We start from the raw sequence: 24140 nt of genomic DNA, 5'->3' as shown, positions 1-24140 counted from the left end.
TTTATTATTCTATTTTTTGATGGGGAAGAATAGGAAATTTTAAAGTATGAATTCAATATCCTTCTCCAATACTCACATAATATGAATACTTTGTATCCAATAAGAGGAAGAGCTTAAATACTCAATCCTCCAAATCTTCAACTATATTGCATCAGATTGCTTGGAATGATAGCTAAATCAATTAAGGCTGCAACCAACATGTGTCTGTCAACTGCACAATATTCTCCATGCATGTTTTATGTGAATCCTACTGCAATAAGTTACAGACAGACAGACAGATACCAATCAAACAGTCATCATCATCATCAAATTCCTGACATGTACCCTCAAGGGGTGTATAGGATATGATAGTACTACATGAAAAATTTACATCATTACTAACTTCCTATCTACAATTTTCCTCCAAATCAGTCTGTTACTTGTCAAGACTCCAACATTATCAGATCTTATATTTCTATCGTCTAAGGCACTTTGTACCGTATCAATCCACCTATATCTTGTTCTTCCTCTGGGTCGTTTTCCTGCCAACCTGGCAGAGAACACTTGTTTTGCTAATCTTTCCTTGCCCATTCTTTTCAAGTGACCATACCACCTGAGATTAGCTCTGATAATGCATTCCTGGATGCTGACAATGTCAAGTTCTTTCGTAATATACTCGTTTTTAATATGATATTGCCATTGATTCCATCTGTTCACACCTATAATCTTTCTCAGGACTCTCATATCTGCGGTCTCTAGTCTTTGGTCAAGTGTTTTACTTCTGACTCAACTCTCATATCCATAAGTTAAAACTGGTTTGAACACTGCCTTGCATACAGCTAATAAGAAATTAGCTGTAATTTCTCTCTTATTCCATATGAATTTATTCAATTCATTTCTTACCATACCAGCTTTGTTGATTCTGTTGTCGATTTCCATGTCGATTAACATCAATTTTAATTTACCATCTTCACTAAAAATCGTGCCTAAGTAGCTGAAATGTTTTACTTGTTCCACAGCTTTCCCATTCACAACACAGCTGACATTTTGAAAAATTCTACCTATTTTCATTGTCTTTGTCTTTTTAATGCTGACCTTCATACCATAACTATTACAACCGTTATTCAATTTAGTCAGGGAATCTTGCAAACTTGCAGCAGATTTATTTAGAAGTATAACATCGTCCACATAAAGCAAAGAGCTGACATTAACATCATTACAACTCAAATAAAGACTAAGTATTGCTTGACATAACGGCCCATTGACACCATATAACTATAGCGTATTGAATAGCTTCTCTCTTGGCACCTTGTCATATGCCTTTACCAGATCGACAAAACTTAAATTCAGATCTGTTATATTCCCATGCTTTCTCAACTATTTGTCGTAAAGTGAAGATCTGCTCCTGACAGTCTCTATTTGGCCTGAATCCAGCTTGTTCTTCACCAAGCTTTTCTTCCACAATTATTCTCAACCGTTTATCAAGTATACTTGCATAGATCTTGCCAGGAACACTCAGTAGGGAAATACCTCTGTAATTCTCACATTCAGTTTTATTTCCCTTTTTATATATGGGTACTATTAGAAGTCTACCCCAATCATGGGAATTTGTCCCTCTGTCCAGGTGTTCTGAACTATGCAGTGCAGGTAATTTAAGACTATCATACCACCATACTTCAGCATTTCTGGTCGAATATCATCTACTACTGCTGCCTTTCCAAATTTCAAGTCTTTGATGGCATTTTCTACTTCGAGTAAGCTTCTTCAATAACCTTGAGAATATCTTACCACCTTCTTGATATTTATCATCTATGTTCTTGCCAAAGTCTTCGCGTGACTTTTGTTTAGCTAGTTTTACACAGTGTTTTGCTTTCTTACATTTGTCTCTGTATTCTCTAAGAGCAAAAGCTGACTTATTTGCCAGGAACTTTTGATATGCTTTCTTCTTTTCCTTCACTGCCTCTTTAACTTCCTGTGTCCACCATGGAGTTCTGATTTTTCTATCCTTCTATGGTGAGGTAGTCTGCTATCCTTGCAGACTACCTCACCACATGCCTCTCTCTCGCTGAATCAATTAGGGTTTTCTTCAAGGCTTGCCACTGATTCTCCAAAGTTTTGTTCCTGTTCTCAAACTCTTTCATTTTTTTCCCAATAATGTTTGTATATTTTAGTCTACAGTTCACATCTGAGACCTGCTCAACTTTTATTCGCTTTAAAACTTTCTTACATGTTATTCTTTTCAATATGAAATTCAATTTTATCCTGCTAAATAAGACTAAATAGTGATCACTTCCAATTTCAAATCTTCTGTACACTCTGGTGTCCTGCACCAGGGAGAAAACATCACTATCGACAATAATGTACTCAATGAGACTTTTCTTATTCCTTGTCTCTTCTCTCCATGTGAATTTGTACACATTTTTATGTTGGAACATTTTGTTAGTAATAACCAGTCCATGTCCTGAGCAGAAATCCAACAGATATCTGCCATTATCATTAGCTTTGCTCTTTTCACCAAATTTTCCCAAAATATTTTTGTATGTCTGACAATCATTTCCTACTCTGCTATTTAGATCCCCATCAAGGACCAACTTTTCCTCTTTCATTTTGTCAGTTGCTCTTTCTAAAGCATCAAAAAATTCTTCCACTTCTACTTTAGTAGAACCTTCTGTGGGACCATAGGCACAAATAAGTCTCATTGTCCAGTTCCCCATTCTCATATTTTCCCACATTACTCTACTTGAGACTGACTGCAATTCAAGTAGATTAGCCTCATAGTTTGTGTTGAATACTATGGCTACTCCTTCTTTTCCTTGATTGTCATTGCCTGAATATAACATTTGGTATTTATTGCTCAGAAAGATCTCACCAGTTTTTGTCTTTTTTGTTTCAGTCACCCCTATTATGTCGATCTGGTACTTATCTAATTCCTCAGCTAGCTCCATTTCTTTGCCATTCAGGCTTCTTATGTTGATAGTACCGATCTTCAATTCTGCCGATACTGAGTTGGGGTGTGTTTTAGGATTTATTTCAGTAGCTGACTTTTCGCTGTTCGCCCTGGCGAAAAGAACGGGGGCTTCAGTTAACTGGGCGATGCCACAGCCGGCATGAAATTTTGTCATGTTGTATCATCATTTTGTATATTGGTTTAAGCCAATAAGAATACAATTTGGTCAGCTAAATCCCAAATTGCCAGCCCATCCTCGTTTGTTCAGTATCCAGGTAGATACCCAACAGGGTGCACCATGAGAAGGTGAGGATTGAACATTAGGTCAGAAGCCCTGGTCGGTTCTCTGCATTCCTTTAAAGGCTATGTGGAGGTCTCCTCTCAGTTATACAGCTTTGATCCTTAAGCCCCCCCCCACCCCCATTCAAACAGTTCGTAGTGAAAAACCCGAGTTTTCAGGAGGAGAAATCTTTCCACCTGTGTATGAGACTAGGTAACTTACCTTTACTTGATGGAATGTGAACAAAGGACTTAATTTAATTTCAGTCCAGTAGTTTTAATCCATGACTATATACATAGAGGGATTTCAATTTAAACATGCATGCTACTGTTTCTTGAGTTCAATTCCTATTCTTGTTCAATAATTGTACTGACGATGTCTTATGATACATGATACATAAGACGAAATATTTACATAATAAAAAAGTTATTTACTTTGACATAGATGTCATTCTATAATTATGGATACCCCACATGTTTCTTCACTTTACTTAATTTTAAGTAAAAAAGAAAACACTATTTGTGCTGTTGCACAAATAGTGTTTTCTTTTTTACTTAAAAATATAATGGAGAAAAAAGACAAACTGTTAACTTGGCTCTGTTTTGATCACTGCATTTAAGAAGGCATAGAATACGTGATACATATCAGTCCACATTTCTCCACTTAAATTGGTTCTCTTCTAACACTGCATAGTTTTCCAGAAGCAAATTCCTTCAATTCAGTGAGAGAGAAATAATATAATAAACCCGTGTCTCAATTTTTTTTCTTTATTTTACTGTACATAATTTCTTATTTATCAAATTCAAATGTTAATTATATAAAAAAATGTATTTTCCTTCTTTTCTTCAGGCTGAAGAATATATCATAAGATACAATTATTTAAATAACACTTTTACTACAAACATGTATCAGGAAGTATGATAAAATTCTTCACAGATGCATAAAAAATGATCAGATATTGATCACCCGGCTCAACTTCTGTATCCTGTTTAACAGAACATCTCCTTGCTTAATACAAGCCTAAAATAAAAATTTTAAAAATTCTTACAATATAAAAACAATTCAATAAGTTCATTTAAGTCTAGTCATTACACCAATATAATTTGGATACATGAAAATCCTTTAACTTTCCCTGGTAAAAATAGTTCTCATATTTTCATTATCAAACATATGAATTCAACTTGTGAAATTTCAATCCCTTCTATGTATGAATATATGAAAATTCAACATGCATCAAGTAATGAAAAATGGATTAGTTTTTAGTTCATGCTTAAGAATAATCTTCCCAAATGAAGAATGTCTTATTCAGTTAAAGGCTTACAGAAGTACAGAAAACTATGTACTGCACTTTCCAGAAGTACAGTACACAGTTTTATTTGTATAATTGGAAACAGATGAAATAATAAAAATTCATTTCAGAATAAAACTTAGAAGGAGAAAATTATGAATTATATATATATTTTTTTCATCCCAAACAAACAAAACCATGCTGTGAGAGATTGAATATACAGCAATAAATATTGTTTTTAGCTTATAAAGTAACCCATCCATATTTTTATTGTGAATATTAAGTAACAGTAACAATGTAAAAATAATAATGCTTTTTGTTCTATATTATTTATTTATTTTTTATTTTTGGTGAGACAGTGATGTTACAAACTAATCATATAGAATAAATAGAGTAATAGCTAAGCCATGGAAAAGCAGGATTACCATGATGACCATTTCCTTTTCTATTTTACTAGAAGCAGCTACTGGCAATTATACTGAAGCAAATTAAGTTTTTAGATAAGATTCTACATAATTTGGATAATTGCTATTAACGTCACTGGATATTGATAAAATGAATTCAATCCACTAAAACTAAACAGCAAATCTTTTGCATTTGCATAGTTAGTCATTACAATTTGATACATCCACTAAAACAAGCATAAATAAACCAATATACTACTACTCTTTCTGCTGAAATCAGTGGTCTTAACTCCTAATTTTTAAATTATTTTTAGACCCTCTATGTAGCTGTATGAAGTTTTCAATATTACAAAAAACTGTTTATACAAAAATTTAACTTCTTAATAAGCAAAAAGGATGAACTAAGATTAGATCTCAGTTCTATTCCTAGATGCTAAAAACATTAACATGAAATTGCTATACTGGCTAAAGATTATGACTGATGCAAAATATTTCTTTTAAAAATGCAATGCACTTTCTATAAAGCAATAACAGAAGCTTATGTCTTATATAAGCTTCTGTTATTGCTTTATAGAAAGTATAAAGTACTTTAAAGAAAGTATATTATACTAACTATATAATATAGGATAGTAAAATTTACTTTGAAAAATCTCACATATTAAGTCAAGCCCATCATCATCTAATTTACAAGAATGAAATGAAAATTTGTCCCTCTCTCTCTCTCAAAAAGAATGACAATCTTATTATAAACATTGGTGGCAAAGGATGAATAGCTCAGGTCAAAAATGATTATAAGATATTAATTTTTTTCAACTTATATTCAATTTATTCTCACCAGATCTTTAAGTGCTGTTACATCTTAAGAGATCCAATACAGTCTCAAAATAACTTCTTGATTAGGGCCAATCATGAAGAGCATAGAATTGAAAGATAAGATTCAGATGCAATATGGCCTCTTAAAATTTAATGCACAAATCAAATATTCCACTTAGATTGATTCCACAGGCATCCCTACTTGTAAAATAATCCAACTTTGGAGATTTTAAAGAACAAAGTGTCTAATGTTCTCTTTCTTCCTCCTGACATTTGAATTAGTTTGCATGTAGTCCCCTTCTCACAAATGATTCAACAGATTCAGACAGCATTAAGATATCTGACCTGAGAGTTAAAATTGCACAAACAGATTAAGAAAGCAGTGATAGGTTCTCTAATCTCATCTACTTTCTGCTACACACAACATGTTATATATGTTAAGTACCTTTGCTCACTATCCTTTCCTTCCCTTCCCTACAGTTCTACTACATGGACAATATTTTATCAGTTTGGAACTCTTCACAGGTGAAACAGAGAGTACCAATGAAGACCAACACTGGTTTGGAAGCATTTTTGGAACATGAAGAACTTCACAGACCCAGTCTCTTGTCCATACATGGCCTTGAATTTGAGAGTACCCCTTAGATACTATCTCTCCCATAGTCCTTAATGGACCGTTGGGTCACTCATGGCTGAGCCATGAATGTCTAATGGGCGGTGAATTCAGACAGAAGATGCCCATCTCCTCTTCTCTCTTCGTCTATATGGCCTATGTCTGTATCCTGTATGTTCACAGGTTCGGTTTGCCTGTTTGCAGGATGAAAAATCCCAGGATAAACTGGGGAAAAAACCCTGCTGTCCACGCCCAAGACCGGCTAACTTGGCTATGGCTGAGGAAGATCCTTCAGCTCCTCACGTCACAGACAGGAATCGAACCGAGGATACTCCTTCCCCAGGCATATGGTTGTGAAGCGCACAGCCACTAGGCTAACCGCGTGGACCCTTGGATACTACTGTAATCAAACTCCATTCATAATTTGATAGAGTATATTGCAGAAATGTTGAACTGCTTTATTGCTGCACTCTTGAAAGGGGAAGATTCTTGATCCTGACAGTGCAACTGACCAGCCCTTGAAAGGTATGAGTGAAGAAAAAGGGTGAGATGATCACAAACTGGAGAAATTGCTGAAAACAAAGGTATGTGTTTCATTGAATAACTGTGTTATTCTACTACTCTAGAAGGCTAATCTGTTTTAAATATGTTTGTGATAAATATTTTGATATTTATTTTACGCACTGTTACTTTTAATGGTTCATAATATTTTTTCTTCTATTTTCTTTTTTTGAATAAATCACCTCCCCCCTTTTTTGTTCACCTAAACTGCAATTTGTAAATCATTTTAAATGGAATATACCTGATTGACAATCATACATTTGAAATCAAATTAAGAAAACTAAATCTGTAACTAATGATTTTGCCTGATAAAATTATGCAATATTATCAAACGGAGAAAATCACATCCCACTAAAGGCAAAATTAATTAATCGTTATAAAAAAACACCCAATTAAAACAATTCCATATGACATAATCAAAACATGTTTTACTAGATTTGTTCAAAGCTGGTGAAACAAGAGCAACATAAACACCAGTACAATAACAAAAAGAAATATTATTATTATTATTAATATCTGAGACCTCCAGGGAGTCAAGGACTCATCGAGGGAGGCTGTAAACCCAACCCAGCTATCATACCTATCCTTGAATTCATTCACACTAGATGCACTCACCCCCCCTAAGGGCAAATTATTCCACTCACTCACTCACTGCTCTCTGGGAGAAAAACCTAGCTCTTACCCCTATCTTGACTGCAAATAAATTTAACTTCCATGGATGCCCCATGTTCTCCCCCCCCCCACCTTCCATATAATGAAAAATTTCATCAGTTGAAATGCTATAACACCCATTCAAAAGTTCATAGACCTCTATCATATCACTCCTCATTCTCCTGTTAACCAGAGTCTGCAAACCACATACTCGCAATCTGTCGTCATAATCTAAATCTCATAATCCGAATATAATCTTTGTAACTCTTCTTTGCACCCTTTCCACAGCTTCTTTATCCCCTTGAAACCTGGGAGACCAAATCTGCGCACAGTAATCCAAGTGTGGTCTTATCAAAGCCTTATAAAGAGGCAAAATTACTTCCTTAACCTTACATGTCAAGATTCGCTTCAACATAGCAATTATCCTCTGAGTTGTATTTGCAACTTTTGCTATGTGACTTTTGAACTTTAAATTCTTATCCACCAAGATCCCTTGCCTCTTCAGTTTCTTGTAGCATAACCCTGCTAATATAATATGCCGCTGGAACTCTCATCACGCCAAAGTGCATAACTTTACGCTTACTAACATTAAACTGACAGCCATTTTCATTTGCTCAGATTTCCAGTCTATTCAAATCATTTTGTAATTGTTGAATATCAGTAAAATGATTTGAATAGACTGGAAATCTACGCAAACGAAAATGGCTGTCAGTTTAATGTTAGTAAGTGTAAAGTTATGCACTTTGGCGTGATTAGAGTTCCAGCGGCATATTATATTAGCGGGGTTATGCTACAAGAAACTGTCGAGGCAAGGGATCTTGGTGTATTGGTGGATAAGAATTTAAAGTTCAAAGGTCACATAGCAAAAGATTTTGTAATTGCTGAATATCAGTAGGGGAGTGAGGCAAGCCCACATCCCCGATGTGCTCCCTGGGATCTTCTGTAGGGTACACTCCCTACAAGGATGCTAATGGACCTCTGTGAAGAACAACGGACAAATCAGCGGAGGAGGATTCATATCCCAACGGTGAAATGTGCAGAAGAATCTTCAGAGGAGCAGACCTCTATAAACAACCTGGGCTCAGCTAGCTCCAGCTGTCAGTACCTGGTTAGGGCCCCTACCTAGGGTTACAAGGAAAATTAAAGGATTCAATCCTCTGACAAAGGGAAGCAGTTTTGTCAGTACTGACACAAGGTTGAAGTCTCATGATGACAGTAAAGCTTGTGATTAGAAAATTGCAGATGTGTACGTCTTTAATACTGCAGAGCAGAAAGCAAATGGAGAAACTGCTGCTCTATTTTCTCCAGACTAACCACCATGGCAAGCAAATCTACATACATGGCCCCCGAGTTCCCGGCATCCCTTAAATGGGACAGGGGTGCGAAGAATCTCTGGGCTCAAAATGGTGCGTTCACTATTTTTAACTAGTGAACTAGGAACTTGGAATGTCAGAACCCTGTACGAAGCAGGTAAGCTAAGAAATGCTATTCAGGAAATGAAAAGACTTGAAATTGAGATTTTAGGAATGAGTGAAGTTAGGTGGTCAGGATCAGGCAAAACTCAAGTTAATGACATGACAATGTACCACTCTGGAAGTAGTGAAAGCAACCATCAAAATGGAGTTGGAATAATATTAAACAAAGATGCTAATAAGTCACTGTTGAGCTTCATCCCCTACTCAGATAGGATGATGTTATTAAAACTAAAAGGTCAACCACTAGATATCGATCTTATACAGGTCTATGCTCCTAATGCTGTCAAGAGTGATACCGAGATCGAAGAATTTTATGACCAATTAAAAGAATTAATGAAAAACAACAAAAAAAAAAAAAAAAAAAAACATGATATTAACATCGTCATGGGTGATTTCAATGCTAAAGTTGGGAAAGGTAGAAGTGGAGATATAGTTGGCGAACATGGACTGGGAACAAGAAATGAGAGAGGAGACTCTCTTATTCAATTCTGCCAAGAAGAGGAGCTAATAGTCACAAACACATGGTTTAAGCTACCATCCCGAAGACTATATACTTGGCGATCACCACAAGATAATAATACAAATATAGTCAGAAACCAAATTGATTACTTCTAATTAATCAACGATTTCGAAGTTCCATAAAGAGCACAAAAACCTATCCTAGTGCGGATATTGCTTCTGATCATAATCTACTGGTGACAGTGCTAAAAATTAGATTAAAAGCTATACTTCAGAAACATCAACAAAAAGAGATTTAATTTAGGAAAGTTAAAAAAAAACCAGAGATAAGACACAAATTGAGTCAAGATCTGAATCAAGAGATAGTGCTTATCAAGAATGATGACGTCATGAGGGTTGATGGGACAAATTAAAATCTGTCTTCATAGAGAAATGTATCAATACCTTGTGTCCTGATAAAGCAGTAAAAAAGAAAGATTGGATAACTGACAAAATTCTTTCTCTCATGGATCAATGCAGATCATATAAAAATCACAGTCCAACAAAATATAAAGAGGTTCAAAAAATTATTAAAGGCAAGATCAAAGAAGCAAAAGAAATCTGGATGAATGAAAAATGTAGAGAAATTGAAATTCTACAAGAAAAGCATGACAGTTTTAATCTATACAAAAAGCTGAAAGAGACCTCAGGCATATTTAAGAAAAAACAACTATGTGTCCTTCGAAACAAAAAAGGGAGAAATAATATCCAAAAAAGATGACAAAATACAAGAATGGGTGAAATATGTAGAACTCTTATCTGATAACAGACAGAACCCAGAAAATACTTATGAACAGATGGATGGTCCATGCATTCCAAGATCAGAGGTAGAATGTATGCTGAACTCAGCTAAAAATGGTAAAGCCTTAGGCCCTGATAGAATACCAGCAGAAATAGTAAAGTTATTACATTGCTATATTAGTAAAGCTATTTAATAAGGTCTCCGATACAGGCATATTCCCACAAGACCGGTTACAGTCGACCTTCATCATGCTACCTAAAAAAGCAAATGCGAAAACTTGTAATGACTACAGAATGATCAGCCTAATGAGTCATGTTCTCAAAATGTTCCTGAAAATAATTCAAAAAAGAATATAGAGAAAATGTGAAGACACCGTCAGTGATACCCAGTTCGGCTTTAGAAACAGTTTGGGAACAAGAGAGGCTCTTTTCTGCTCTCAAATCTTATTCTAAAAATGTATTGATCAAAACAAGGAAGTATTTATTTGCTTCATTGACTTCGAGAAAGCATTTGATAAAGTCCAACATACTAAAATGATTGCACTATTAAAGAGGATTGGATTAGATGGTAAAGACATCAGGATCATTCAAAACTTATATTGGAACCAAAAGGCATCTGTTCAGGTTGATGACATTATTACAGACCCCTTTAACATCAAACAAGGAGTAAGGCAAGGATGTATGCTGTCACCTCTTCTTTTTAACATATACTCAGAAGCCATATTTCAAAAAATCTTAAAAGGAAGAGAGGAAAGGATTAATGTAAATGGTGAAATCATCAGTAACATCCGATATGCTGATAACACAGCTTTCCTGGCTGATAATATTCAGGACCTTCCAAATCTTCTGGAACTAGTGAATGAAGAGAGTGAAAAAATGGGATTAAAAATAAATATCACCAAATCTAAATTCATGATCATAAGCAAGAAACCAATTCTTAATTCATCACTTTCTTTAAATGGGAAACGAATAGAAAGAGTTACAAAGTTTAAATATCTCGGATGCTGGTTAAATGAAGAATGCAATCCAGTAATGGAAATAAAAGTTAGAATTAAAATGGCAAGAAAAAATTTTCTCCTGATGAAATCAACACTGTGTAACTGCAACTTAAACTTAGAGCTTACAGTACGCATGGTTAAATGCTATGTATGGTCTATACTGCTGTACAGTGCAGAAACTTGGACCTTGAAGACAACATCAATAAAAAAAATTGAAGCCTTTGAGATGTGGTTATACAGACGAATGTTAAATATCCCATGGACAGCAAAAACGTCCAATCAGGAAGTACTGGAACAAATGGGGAAATCATGTGAACTTTTAGATACCATAAAAAGAAGGAAAACTGCATATCTTGATCGCCTATTTCATAATGAAAAATATAAAATACTTCAATTGCTTATAAAGGGGAAGTAAATGACAGTGGACTGGCATGAGCTCTGAGGGACTGTTTAGAGTGTCTGAAGATCGCTCAAAATTTGCCAAGGTGGTCGCCGACCTCCGATAGGAGATGGCACTCAAAGAAGAAGAAGAATATCAGTAGCATCCCTGACTGCCCTGCCTATCTTCGCATCATCAGCAAACAATTGCAAATCTGATGATAGACCCTGCTTGATGTCATTAATGTATAGATTGAACAATACTGGCCCAAGGACTGAACCCTGAGATACACCACTAGTTACCTTAAATCTGGCAGATTCACACCCACTGTATACCATTTTTTGATATCTGTCTGTCAACCATCCTCTGATCCAAGTCAATAGATTATGTTCCAATCCCATATTCTCCAGTTTACACAACAGCCTATCGTGTGGTATCCTATCAAATGCCTTAGAAAAATCCAACATTATCATAGTGTATCCATTTCCTTTATCCAACTCGGCCGTTTTTTTATGCATATGGAAATGTGCTGGGAAAATTTAAAAGAACAAATAATAATGGTATGTACCTGCTGGATTTCAGGACACAGACAAGTCATCACTAACACCATGCTCCAACATAAAGATGTGCACAAATCAACACAGGTCAAAAATGATAAGATATTATAATCATTTTTGACCAGTGTTGAGAAAGAAAATACAAGGAAATTAGAAAGTCTCAGTGACTATGTTATTGCTGATAGCAATATTTTAATACTGGTTCAAGACACAAGATACCGAGAATTTAAAATAGGAGCATCACCATTTAGTTATAAGATAGAAACATCGGAAGAACTCTATAGTGGATGAGAAATGAGAGAAGCTGTCCTGGAAAAGAAGAAAGCACACCGCAAGTTCATAGCAAGTAACTCCATAGATGTCCTAAGAGAATACAGAAAAAAAATGTAAAAGAGTGAAGCACCATGTAAAAGTAACTAAACAAAGGTGATGGGAAGATTGATAAGAAAGTAGAAAATAAATATCAGGTAGATGGAAAAATATTCTGGAGGCTCTTGAAAAAGCTCAGAAATGGAGAAAAGAGTACTGCATAAAAGGAATCCAAGATGATAAAGGTGATATGAAAACTGAAAACAAAGATATCTTAGATGTCTGAAATTACTTTAAAATACAAACTAAACAAGAAATGACAAAATAATGGCAGAAATTATTCAAGAGGATTCCAATCAGGTGTACATAACAATATTTGAAGAATGAAAACACCATAAAAAATCTGAAATGTGAGAAAGTAGCTGAAGTGGGCAATATTCAACCAAAATTGCTCAAGTATGGAGGTATAAATTTACAATGGCTGCATTGCATAATTCAGGAAGCCTGGCCAGAAGGTCCACCTCTAGATGATTGGAGTAAAGCTCTCATAATTACCATCTATTATTCCCTAATTTTATTCCAAGTAAAATTTATACAATCATACTTCAAAAAGAAGCTAAAAAAATTATGGAAAGGAGAGAACAACTCAGGTTACAGTCAAATAGAGACTGTCAAGATCAGATTCATCAAGACCTACAAGTTTTGTAGATCTAAAAAAAGCATATAATGAAGTGCCCAGAGAAAAATTTTCAAAACACTATGATCATATGAAATAAATGGAAAATTATACAGGACAATACAGCTAAATTTACTTAAGTCATCACGTGGAACTGAAGGAAATACAGGATGGCCTGATGTAAAATCAGGTATAAGACAAGGGTGCACACTATCTCCACTCTGAATTATCACCTATATGAATACTGAAAGAACTGTTTGGGATTCTCTTTAGCTTGCATGGTTAATTTCTGCTCATAATCCGCTTTTGCTTTTCTTATCACACTCGTTATCCTTCTGGCCTGCGCTTTATACCGTTCGTGTGCCTGCAGGTCACCTGCTTCTTTAAATACCCTCCACAGTTGTTTTTTCTCTTTTTGCAGCTCAAGCTTAATAGTGTTATTCATCCATTAAACTCCTACTTGATTTACTATTCGGACTCTAGGTATACAGTCAGCCATAACCTCCTGCAAATGCTCCTTGACCACTTCCCATGCACTATCAACATCCAGCCCTTACAGTTTAACATGCCATGGCACTGAACCAAGCAATCTCCTAAGCTTGTCATACTTGCCAGCATGGTAATTCCACATGTACCCAGTCTTAATCGAAAATTTCACACATTTAGTCACCTCCCTGGTCATGACCTTATGATCACTCTCACCAATAGGTGGCAACATGGTCATATTCACTACAGTCAAATTCTCAGATGCTATTATTCGGTCAAGCACTCTCGAACCCTTAGTATTTTCCATTACATGCTGCCTCAGATAGTTATCCTTTAATAACTGAATAAAATCCAATTCCTTCCTCACATGTGTCCTCTCCTCCTTCCAATCAATGTTACCATAGTTGAAATCCCCCATAATAATTACCCTCCTCCCACACATTTCATCAATTTGTTTATGCATACTATCGCCGCCATCTATTCCATCACCTGGTCTACAGCAGCACCCAACTGTATATTTTGTTCTGTTAGTCTCAATCTCACATCAAATAGTCTCAAATGAGCTCTTTTAACTATCCTGCAATACAACTTCTATTCTCCTTGGCTGCAGTTCATCAGCTATCATCAACACTACTCTGCTCATTTTATTCTCTCTGTCCCTCCTGAACACACTATACCCTACACATCCTATCCCACTAACTATATCATCCTCTGTCAGCCATGTTTCACTAATGCCAATAACCTGTGGCCAGGAAGAGCCAATCAAGGCCAAAAATTCTTCCTTCTTCTTCCTAATACTCCTGGCATTAGTATACATGAAATACAGAGGTCCATTTGTCCCACTCCTATCTTGATGCGTTATACTAACTATCCATTCTGATTTCTTGTCCTTCGTATTGGCTCGGGCACATTATATACATTCTTACACTCAACTGCCTCACTGATGTCTACATATCCACTCCCCCCCCCCACCTCCTTAACAAGAAAGGTTAGCAAAACAGATGTTTGATGAGTAGAAGGCAGGAAAAAGACCCAGAGGAAGATTATGACCTAGGTGGATTGATTCAGTCAGAATACAAAAATACTTGATGCCAAGTAATAGACTAATTTGGAGGATTGTTGACTGTTGATGTAAACTTAACCATGTAGGTCTGTATCCTGTGCACTTATTGGGAGTACACATCAGGAAATTTATCATAATAATAAATAGATATATTTTAATGATACAGAGTATAGACATAATAGCTGTGAAAGCTATTATGTCTATACAAATTGCAAAAAATCTATCTAACCATTGAATAATGTCCTCATATTTGAGGTGATATCCCTAAAAGTCCCCTAAAAACATTTGATTTGGTACAAAAGATAGCAATTTGCTGGCCTGGTTGGAAAAGTGGTCAGCATATCTGCTCCCCCCCCCCCCCCCCCCACCAGGCTGCAGATTCAAATTACACCACACCACATCACAAACATGGTTACTTGTGAGTGACTTTGGGTGGTAAAGAATGTCATTACCCAGCATGAGACTATCATCCTGCTTACTGAAAGACTGAAGTAGCTTGAAATAAGAGATTAGAATAATCTTTGTTTGATCCCTACAGCAGTTTCCAGAGCATCTTTTGGAAGCAGGCCAATCATTTGGTCTGCCCACATTACTAATACTAACACATTGTTGGCTAAGAGATTTGTTTTATTTTCAAGTAATTTTCAGTTAAATCATGTCAAGTTTTACAAAGTTAAAGAACTTTTCATGTTCTCTGGAATCTTTGAGGATAGCTGGAAGACCCAGAAGAAAGAAGGTTGAAATACCACATAGATAACGAAGGAGAATTGTGGCTGGAATCCACATATAAAAAGATTCATTAATGACCCATGTCTCAATCATTCCACTCTTTTACACATTTCAGACATTCAATTTCTGCTGCTTGCATTTTCCAAATATTGATACACTTGCTGTTTATAAGAATTTGAACTGATAATTCACCAGCTCTGTTCTTAATATATATATGAGTGAGATCTTGAAAGTTCTCATAAACACCTAAAACAAAAATGATATTAAAGCAACTGATATAACCACAAGAAAGAACATACGAGGATTTAAGAAGATAAGAACATAAGTTACCTTCATAACTCTGCTACTAGTATGTTCTTTCTTGTGGTTATATCAGTTGCTTTAACATCATTTTTGTTCTAGGTGTTTATCAGAACCCCCCCCCCCCGTACTTCATGTCAATCACACACATTATCTCCAAGCAGAGTTCAAATCAAAACTCACAGAACAAATTTTCTTCCTCTTCATTCATTCCTTCTACTGCTGTTTTCCAAAACAGTTCTCCTACTGATGTATTTTCCAAACAGTAGTTTTACAGGTCTTCATATTTCTTTTTTCTCATCAACTTTCTGCCCATCTAAAGTATTAATACACTATTATTTAAAGAACCCTTAATGGATTGTTTATCTACTTGAGAACTTGGCAGGTCCAAGTATGGTGAATATTGTGGATTCTAAAACTGTGATTTTCTCCCACAAAAAAAGATGCAAGGACTGAACAAAATAATCTGTTGATATTATTTTTTTCGAAGAGTTGGGGTTACTTTGAGAAATACTTCATGGAAAAGGTTGCTCAAAAGAACTCATGGAGATGGAATGAAAGATGAGTAAAAGGCAGATTTGGTGAGTTAGTAGTTCAACTGTGAAAGGATGCTAAGAAGCTATGGCTCGATGTTATCATGGGTTAGCAGAAATGGAGGCATGATAGATGTCAATTCTACTTCACAGTGCTCATCTCTACTGCAGATTATCTGTAGAAGTGACACTACAAAAACTGACCTTCAATATGACAGAAGCTGAAGACAATCAGTGAGACGGAGCTTGCCAAACTGCCCCTTTCCGAATTTTTAAAGGGATTTTAAGCCCACCAGTCCAAATGTGTGAGCAGCATTCTGAGGTTGTGCAGATTTGGGATTTTTATGGAGGAAGCAATTAGACAAATGAAAAGTAATGTCTTGAGAGAAAATGGATGTTATGGATGCTACAGAAGTGAAGTGTTTGTGTGAGGAAAGGCTAGGAGAAAATCAGTAAGAGGTTTTCAGTGCTGAGTGGAGCATTATCAAAGATAAGGACAGAAGAATTAAGTTTATTTTTTATTTTTATAACCAAAAAGACAAAACTGTGTTTTGGAAGCATTAAAGATAACCAAGCTATTATCATCCCATGGAAAAACATTGTGGAGATCAGTGATGGGCACTTACTGATTACAGACAATCTTTAAGCTTGAGATATTCGAGCACTGCAATCCTTATCATATGAGTAGAATAAGTGGAGAGTACTATCATTATCCAAACTGTGGTGGGTGTAATAACAGTCCTAATTAACAACTGCAATAGCAGGAAAAGCTAAAGAGATAACATCCTCCACCACTGCACTCAGTGAATGACCAGAGAGAGAAAGAATTGGCAATCTGATTACAAAGAGAAAGCAGATCATAAGATGGCAATTTGCTGAGAAGCCTTCAATGAAAATCCTATCAAACACCTCATCATCAAATTGCTGATGTGTATCTTCAAGGAGTGTACATGATATTATGATAGTACTACATGAAAAGCTTACATAATTACTAACTTCCTATCTACAATTTTCCTCCAAAATCAATCTGTTATCTATCAAGATTCCAACATTATCAGATCTTATATTTCTGTCTTCTAAGTCACTTTTTATTGTATCAATCTACATATATCTTGGTCTTCCTCTGGGTCTTTTTTCCTGCCAACCTGGCAGAGAACACTTGTTTTGCTAATCTTTCCTCTCCCATTCTGTTTAAGTGATATACCACCTGAGATTAGCTCTGCTAACACATTCCTGTATCAAATACCTTGGAAATAATAATACAACAGTACAGGTTTCTCCAAACCTTCCCATAGCATGTAACTAGAGGTGGGTAATGTAGGCAAGGAGATCTACTATGGATCTTGATTGGTATAATCTATACTGTAATCTCTGATTAGTTAAGGACTCCAGGCATCAAAGAAGATGAAATGAACAAAAGCTGGTTCATTATTAATGAACAAGTAATAATGAATACCTAATTCAAAGGTACAAAGTCTGAACATGGTTTCATTTCACATAAACATGGTTTAATATTCCAATAATTCTGTAACATTTTTCTGCTCTTAAACTTTATGCTCATTCTCTCTGATATCTGCTAATAATTTCTACAATGAACTCATCAAATAATATATAAATGAAACAAAGTTGTTCCTGCTCTTACAAGTTAAATCCTCTGTGATAAAAATCAGTCATATTACTTTATTTGTGGATCTCGCCCATTTAGTCACTGATTTACTCATTGAAAAAAAAAAATTACAGGAATTAGGCAAACCATCTGTTATAATGGATTATAGTGAGTAATGAAAACTTTTTTTTTTTTTTAATTTTTTTTTTTTAAACAGGATAAGATTTTTATTCAGTCATTAACAGTAGTTCAGTTTTTGATATCTACTTCCAAGAGCAATGTACTGGATCTGTTGTTCATCAGGCCTCCGATATTGTCAGGTCTTGCATTTTGGTCTCTTAAAATGCTACTAACTTTATCAATCCACTTAGAACTTGATCTACACCAGGATTTTTTTTCCATCAGACTAGCATCAAATTAAAGATGCCAATAAATTATATTCTTGGTTTAATCCTTTATCCAAGTGTAAGCAAAAAATGTTTGTGCTAAAAGACACCATAATTAATGTGAAATCATTAGAGGCTAATGATTTCACATTAATTGTCTTAGTATCCCATAATGCAAAGCACACATCTTTTTGGGTGTGTATAATGCTAAGCATTATGAAAAGGGTCACTACACAGACCAGTTTGACCTTTATTGAGGTCTAATCAGTTTCAACATTGATCTCTTATCCAAAATCCATTAAAACCTTTATTTCCCTTATAGGGAGTAGATGAGACTGCTTAGCCATATCTAACTTTTGGAGACTGAGGGGAGGGGGGGGGGGACAGTTCAATCTCCACTGGAGAGACAGCTAACAAGTGCTGACATCTCATGGTCCCTTATCCTAACACTACTTGTATATGAGAAATATATGACTTCTGCTTTACTTCAACCTTGTAACTCTCCTGGGTCTGGCTTCCACTGATGAGACCTTACTAAAGGTTGAAACTTGTCTGAGCATTGGCCCTTTCCACAATGCTTAGCATTATATACACACACACACACCCAAAAGGATGTGTGCTTTGCATTATGGAATAATAATGCAATTAATGTGAAGTCATTAGCCTCTATATATAAGTAGCCCAGTTGTGAAGATACTTCATGCACAAACTTTGCTTGCTTACTTAGATAAAGGATTAAACCAAGAATATAATTTCTTGGCATCTTTAATTTATAGCATCAAACACCTGTTTTGTCGACTCAGAGTTCATTTAAAATGATGACCACCTTAAATTAATCTTGCATACAAACACCATAATGCCAATAATATCAAGTTCCTTTCATATATTGTCATTTTTCAGTATGACATGCTACTGATCCATCTGTGGTCTCTAACGGTTAATCAACACTAATTTCTTACCAAACTTTTAGTCCCATAGGTTAAAAATAGTTCGAACACTGCTAGTTTGACATTTTTGCTAATTTCTCTCTTATGCCATAAAAATTTATTCAACTGACTCTCCACATATCAGCTTTGTTTATATTTCCATATTTAATTTATGATTTTCACTGAAAATTGTGATTGTATCTAAATAGGTGAAATGTTTTACTCAAATCTACGGGTTAACCACGGAGAATGCAGTAACATTTTTACATGATTTCTGTCTACTATCATAGTTTTCATGTTTTTACTGCTGATATCTGATATAGAGGTAATTCAATTTAGTTAGTGTCCTTAACCCATACTAACCGCTTCTCTTTTCAATAGGATACTCATTTCCATCCTGCTAAACATTAGGTAGCGATCATTTCGATTTTGGAATCCATACATTCTTGTATGTTAAATTGGTCTGAAGATATTAGTATCAGATATAACAATCTTTTTTTATTTTATTTTATGCATGTTCTCTCAATGTTAATGTATACAATAATCTTTACAAATGGATCACTGGATTAGTCATAAAGAGCACACCTGCTAAGTAGAAATTATTGTTGCATCTGTTTCTCCAAACTTCTCCAGAACACTAGTTTGTTTGCAATTCATTTCATAGTCTGCTAATGTAGATCCCCAAAAGTATAAAGAACAAGGAATTTTTATTTATTTTACTGCCCCCCCCCACGCCCTCAAAAAAGAATTTATGTTTCATCAGTATCTTTGGGAGGGGTGAAGCATAGGCACAAATAACTCATTTTATTATTCGCTGTTCAAGAAGTTTATCTTCATACTGATACTGAAAATTATAGTTACTCCTTTTCTCTTATCATGACTGCCTGAATAAATCAGTTAATTTGTGTAAAAATATTTCTTGTTTTTATTATCTTTATATCAGTAACACCAATCATGACATGATCTCTCTCTCTCTGTGCGTGTGTAATCCAGCTGCCATCTCTGCCACTTTTTCAATGATGCTTTTTTTATGTGACTTCCATCCATGAAAGACTAAATCTTTGGTATATTTAGTATTGTGGGTTGGTAAAATTTATTTTATTTTGTATATAATCTGGAAACCCTGCTCAAGAGACCAAACATGGAATATTTGCATACTTCAGGTCTCCAATAAGTGGGGATGGTCTCACAATGGGTTATGAAATTCATCTCCCACCAAAAGACATTCAAAAACATCCATGCCTATATTGAGGTGAATTCAAACTTGTAACCTACAGGTTGAAGGCGAGTATGCTATCCACTTGGCCTGCAAATGAAAAAAAGTGGAAACTTGTTTAAGCAGGGCAAGCTTCAGTTGGCATGTAAGATTTCAGTAAGATTTTGTAACCAATACAGGATAAAATTTGGATAAATCCTAAATAAATCCTAAATTTGGATAAATCCAGTTCATGTTAATTCTAAATATGATCCTTAAGCAACTCAATCAAAGGAGTTCTTTCATAATACAAAACAATATTTAAATTAAAATATTTTTGAATTTTCCTACTTTATAGGTACTTACTTGATACTGATAGTTCTTACTGTCTGGTCTGTTTGTTTCCACTATTCCTCCTACCTTGTCAATTTTGCAATGTAGCCTCCCAGCAGCAATAAAACGAGCCAATTCCCTAGATTATATACAAAAATGTCCACAACTATAAGCAGAAAAACAAGTTGGCATGTGAAGAAAAATTCACTAGTTAGAACAATAACTAATGAATTAGTTATTGTTCTAACTAGGAAATTAATTAGTTATTATTCCAAGGAAATGATATAAATGAATTATGTTATTAGAATTATATGAAGTAATTATAAGAACAGAAACTAATGAATCACTTAAAGGTATAAAAGAATTGCTATAAAGTTAGGAGTGTAAAATGGTTATCAAGACTTGATAATTGCATCTCTTCTTTTCCTATAACTTTTTTTTATTTTTTTTATTTTTTATTAAATAAGTATTTTAATTTGATGAATTGTTTTAAGTCATAATCAAACTTCTGATAACACACACCCTTCAAGGGATGAACAATACTAAGACAGTATTACATCATTTGGTTTGTATTATCATTAGATGCATACCAACAATTTTTCTTCGAAATAATCTGTTATTTGTCAAGATTCCAATATTTTCAAATCACACATTTCAGCATCTAAGGCACTTCCAACTTCATCAATTTATTGAGATCCTAGTTTTCCTCTATGTTTTTCCTGCCATTCTGGAATGAAATACCTGTTTTGCTAAACTTTATCCTTTCTGTTTAAATGAACATATCACCTTTATCTGCAGATTTTTGAATGCTAGCAATGTCAAGTTGTCTAATATCTTGATTTTTAATGATTCTAGTAATAATGCTATCTGTTCATCTCCCCCCTCCACCCCACCCTCTAATTTTCCCCAGAACTTATATACCTGACTGATCTTTCATTGTCCAACTCTCAAATCCACAAGTTAAAACTGGTTTGATAGCTATGTTGTATATTGCTGGTTCAGTGTTTTGGCTAATCATTTTTTTTACTTATTCTATATAAATTTACTCAACTAGATGACAGCTTTACTTATTATCTACTTTCAAATTTAATTTTTCTATCTTCACTAAAAATTATGCCAAAACAGCTGAAATATTTTACCTCCTCTGATGTTTTCCACCTAGGTTGCAGTTGATGTTTTCCCCATGCTCCTGTTTACTTTCCTAGTTTTGGTCATCTTTTATAGCTAATTTTACTTTTCAGTATCATGCCAATACATCATACATGTTTTGCACCTTACAAGCCTGTCTTGCACCTTACTGTATGCTTTCTTTCCTATGATTTCTCAACTATTTATCCTATCGTAAAAATCCAATCCTCAAAATCCCTATTTGGCCTAAAACCACCTGTTCTTTTCCCACGATTCTCTTCTACAATTTTCCCTAACCTCTTCCCTTCTTGCAATAAATCTTACCTGGTACACTCAGTAGGAAAATTCCTCTGTAATTCTCATAATTAAGTTTTATCAAAATCAGCCAATGCTTTTATTCCCTTAAAGGGAATAGGCGAGGCTGTTTTTAGCTCTATCTAGCTTTTGGAGACTGAGTGGGCAGTTCAATCTCCACCAGCAGCCAATCAGAGATAACATGCCCCAGACTGTCACTAATTATAAGTGGCAACCAATAAAGAGATGGGCAAACAAGTGCTGCCATCTCTTAGTATCTAACATGATATGTTATTGTTGAATTAGTGCGAGTTCTATGGTTGATTTTCTTGAGTTCATGGGACAAAAAAAGCCCAAGTTTCTGGAAGAAGAAACTGCTTGCCCACGCAAGAGATTGACTAACTCTGGAACCTGTCAAAGAAAGGCTTTAAAAAATTTCTTCCAGTTGGCGACTAGACTTAAGTTTATCTTTGGGTGGCACAGCACAGAGGATGGATATCCCATTTCCAATGAGTTACACAGGCTTTCATTTATCCCTTTTTATAGATTGGTCCTATGAAACCTCTACACCATCCAGAATTTCCTCTTTTCAGGTCTTTGAATTATTCAGGGATACAAACTAAACCAGGGGTCGCCAAACTTCTTTGACCGTCGACCCCTTCAAGAGTTTCTTTATGTTTTATCGACCCCCTCTATTTTACTATTACGTAATTATAATAGGACAAGCGAAAAAGACGCTTATGTGAGTTTTTAGATTGTTTATTTTATAGTTAAATATGTGTTTATTGTATGTATAATATAATATATATTATTATATTACTATTACTAGTGATATTAATATACTGGTATTAATATCACTGGTATTATTACCAGCCCTTCTCAATTCTTCAGCATAGAAAAGTTTAGTTCATGAATGAATAATGATTGAATTATAATATGTATGTTGATGAATTTTAGAACGTTAAGGCTCACTTGTATGTCGATGGCAAAAATGAGACTGGGATCGGATATGTGTAAGTATAAGTAAATAAGCGACCGCGCACGTGTTGCCATCTTGCTCCCACTGCGCCGGAACTACACACATCCGTTTATTGGTAAATACGTCATTTTGGCCTACTTGATTAGCCTCCGTAACTATTTTCATGACCTTCATCTTACAGGTCTTATTCATGTCACTGTTCCTACGATTCACTCTTAATTGCGTTGTCATTCAGGATGGAGGTAATCCAAGTTAACCGAATTAAATATTACCCATACAATGATGTCTTATATTTTTCTATCGACCCCTAACAATGTTATATCGACCACTGAACTAAACATTTATACATTCATAAGAGCTGCTTTTATGTATTTTGGGTTCCTGATGACTTTCTATCTCAAGAATTCATATTGCTACTGATTGCAATTTCTCTTGAATCTTTTCTACCATTGTTCTGTCACTACTATTATCTTATTTTAATAATTTTTCAGAATAACCACCCCAGAAATTCTTTAAATACTACTATTTCTTCCATTTCTAATTTTCAATTACTCTCCCAAGAGCATTTTCCTACCTTCTGAAATAATTATTTTCTATGTTCTTTCTAAAGACTATCCATGACTTTGATTTAGATATTTTTTTTTACACATTACGTAGCTTTCTTGTATTTTTCTCTAAATTGTCTCAGGATCACATGATTTCTTTTCCAGGACTGCTTCTTTAACTTCATAGGTCTACCACAGAATTCTGATTTTTCTATACTTGCAGATAACTTCTCCACATACTTCCTTAGCAAAATTAAATGTTTTCTTCATATTTAGCTAGAGATGCCAAGACTTAGTTCTTGGTTTATTGTTTTCAAATTTGTTCACATTTTCTTGAATAACATTTGTACACGAGATGGCATTATGCCCCTGAAACCTGCTTGATTTTTGTGCATATTTTTCTTCTCATTATGATATTCAATTTTATTCTGCTCAAAACTAAATATGATATCACTTATTTTAAATCTC

The 24140-nt window shown here is 34.9% G+C and overlaps 1 protein-coding gene across 1 annotated transcript in view; it reads right to left on the bottom strand.

Moving 5' to 3' along the window:
- Nucleotides 1-3959: 3959 nt before the first annotated feature.
- Rpn7 (regulatory particle non-ATPase 7) overlaps nt 3960-24140 on the bottom strand; it is a 97456-nt gene continuing 77275 nt past the window's right edge. The window contains exons 7-8 of the mRNA XM_090401137.1: nt 20760-20865; nt 3960-4226 (exon numbers count right to left, since the gene is read on the bottom strand). Of these exons, the coding sequence (XP_090257263.1) occupies nt 4158-4226; nt 20760-20865 (175 nt within the window). The 3' untranslated portion in view covers nt 3960-4157. The remainder of the gene's footprint in view (nt 4227-20759; nt 20866-24140) is intronic.

The sequence above is a fragment of the Typopeltis vanoorti genome, chromosome 12, assembly GCF_054136105.1.
Source record: "Typopeltis vanoorti isolate ZY-2024b chromosome 12, IOZ_Tvanoo_1.0, whole genome shotgun sequence".
NCBI lineage: Eukaryota > Metazoa > Arthropoda > Arachnida > Uropygi > Thelyphonidae > Typopeltis > Typopeltis vanoorti.
Note: the sequence above shows the minus strand (reverse complement) of the source record. Positions and strands in the feature narration are given on the sequence as shown.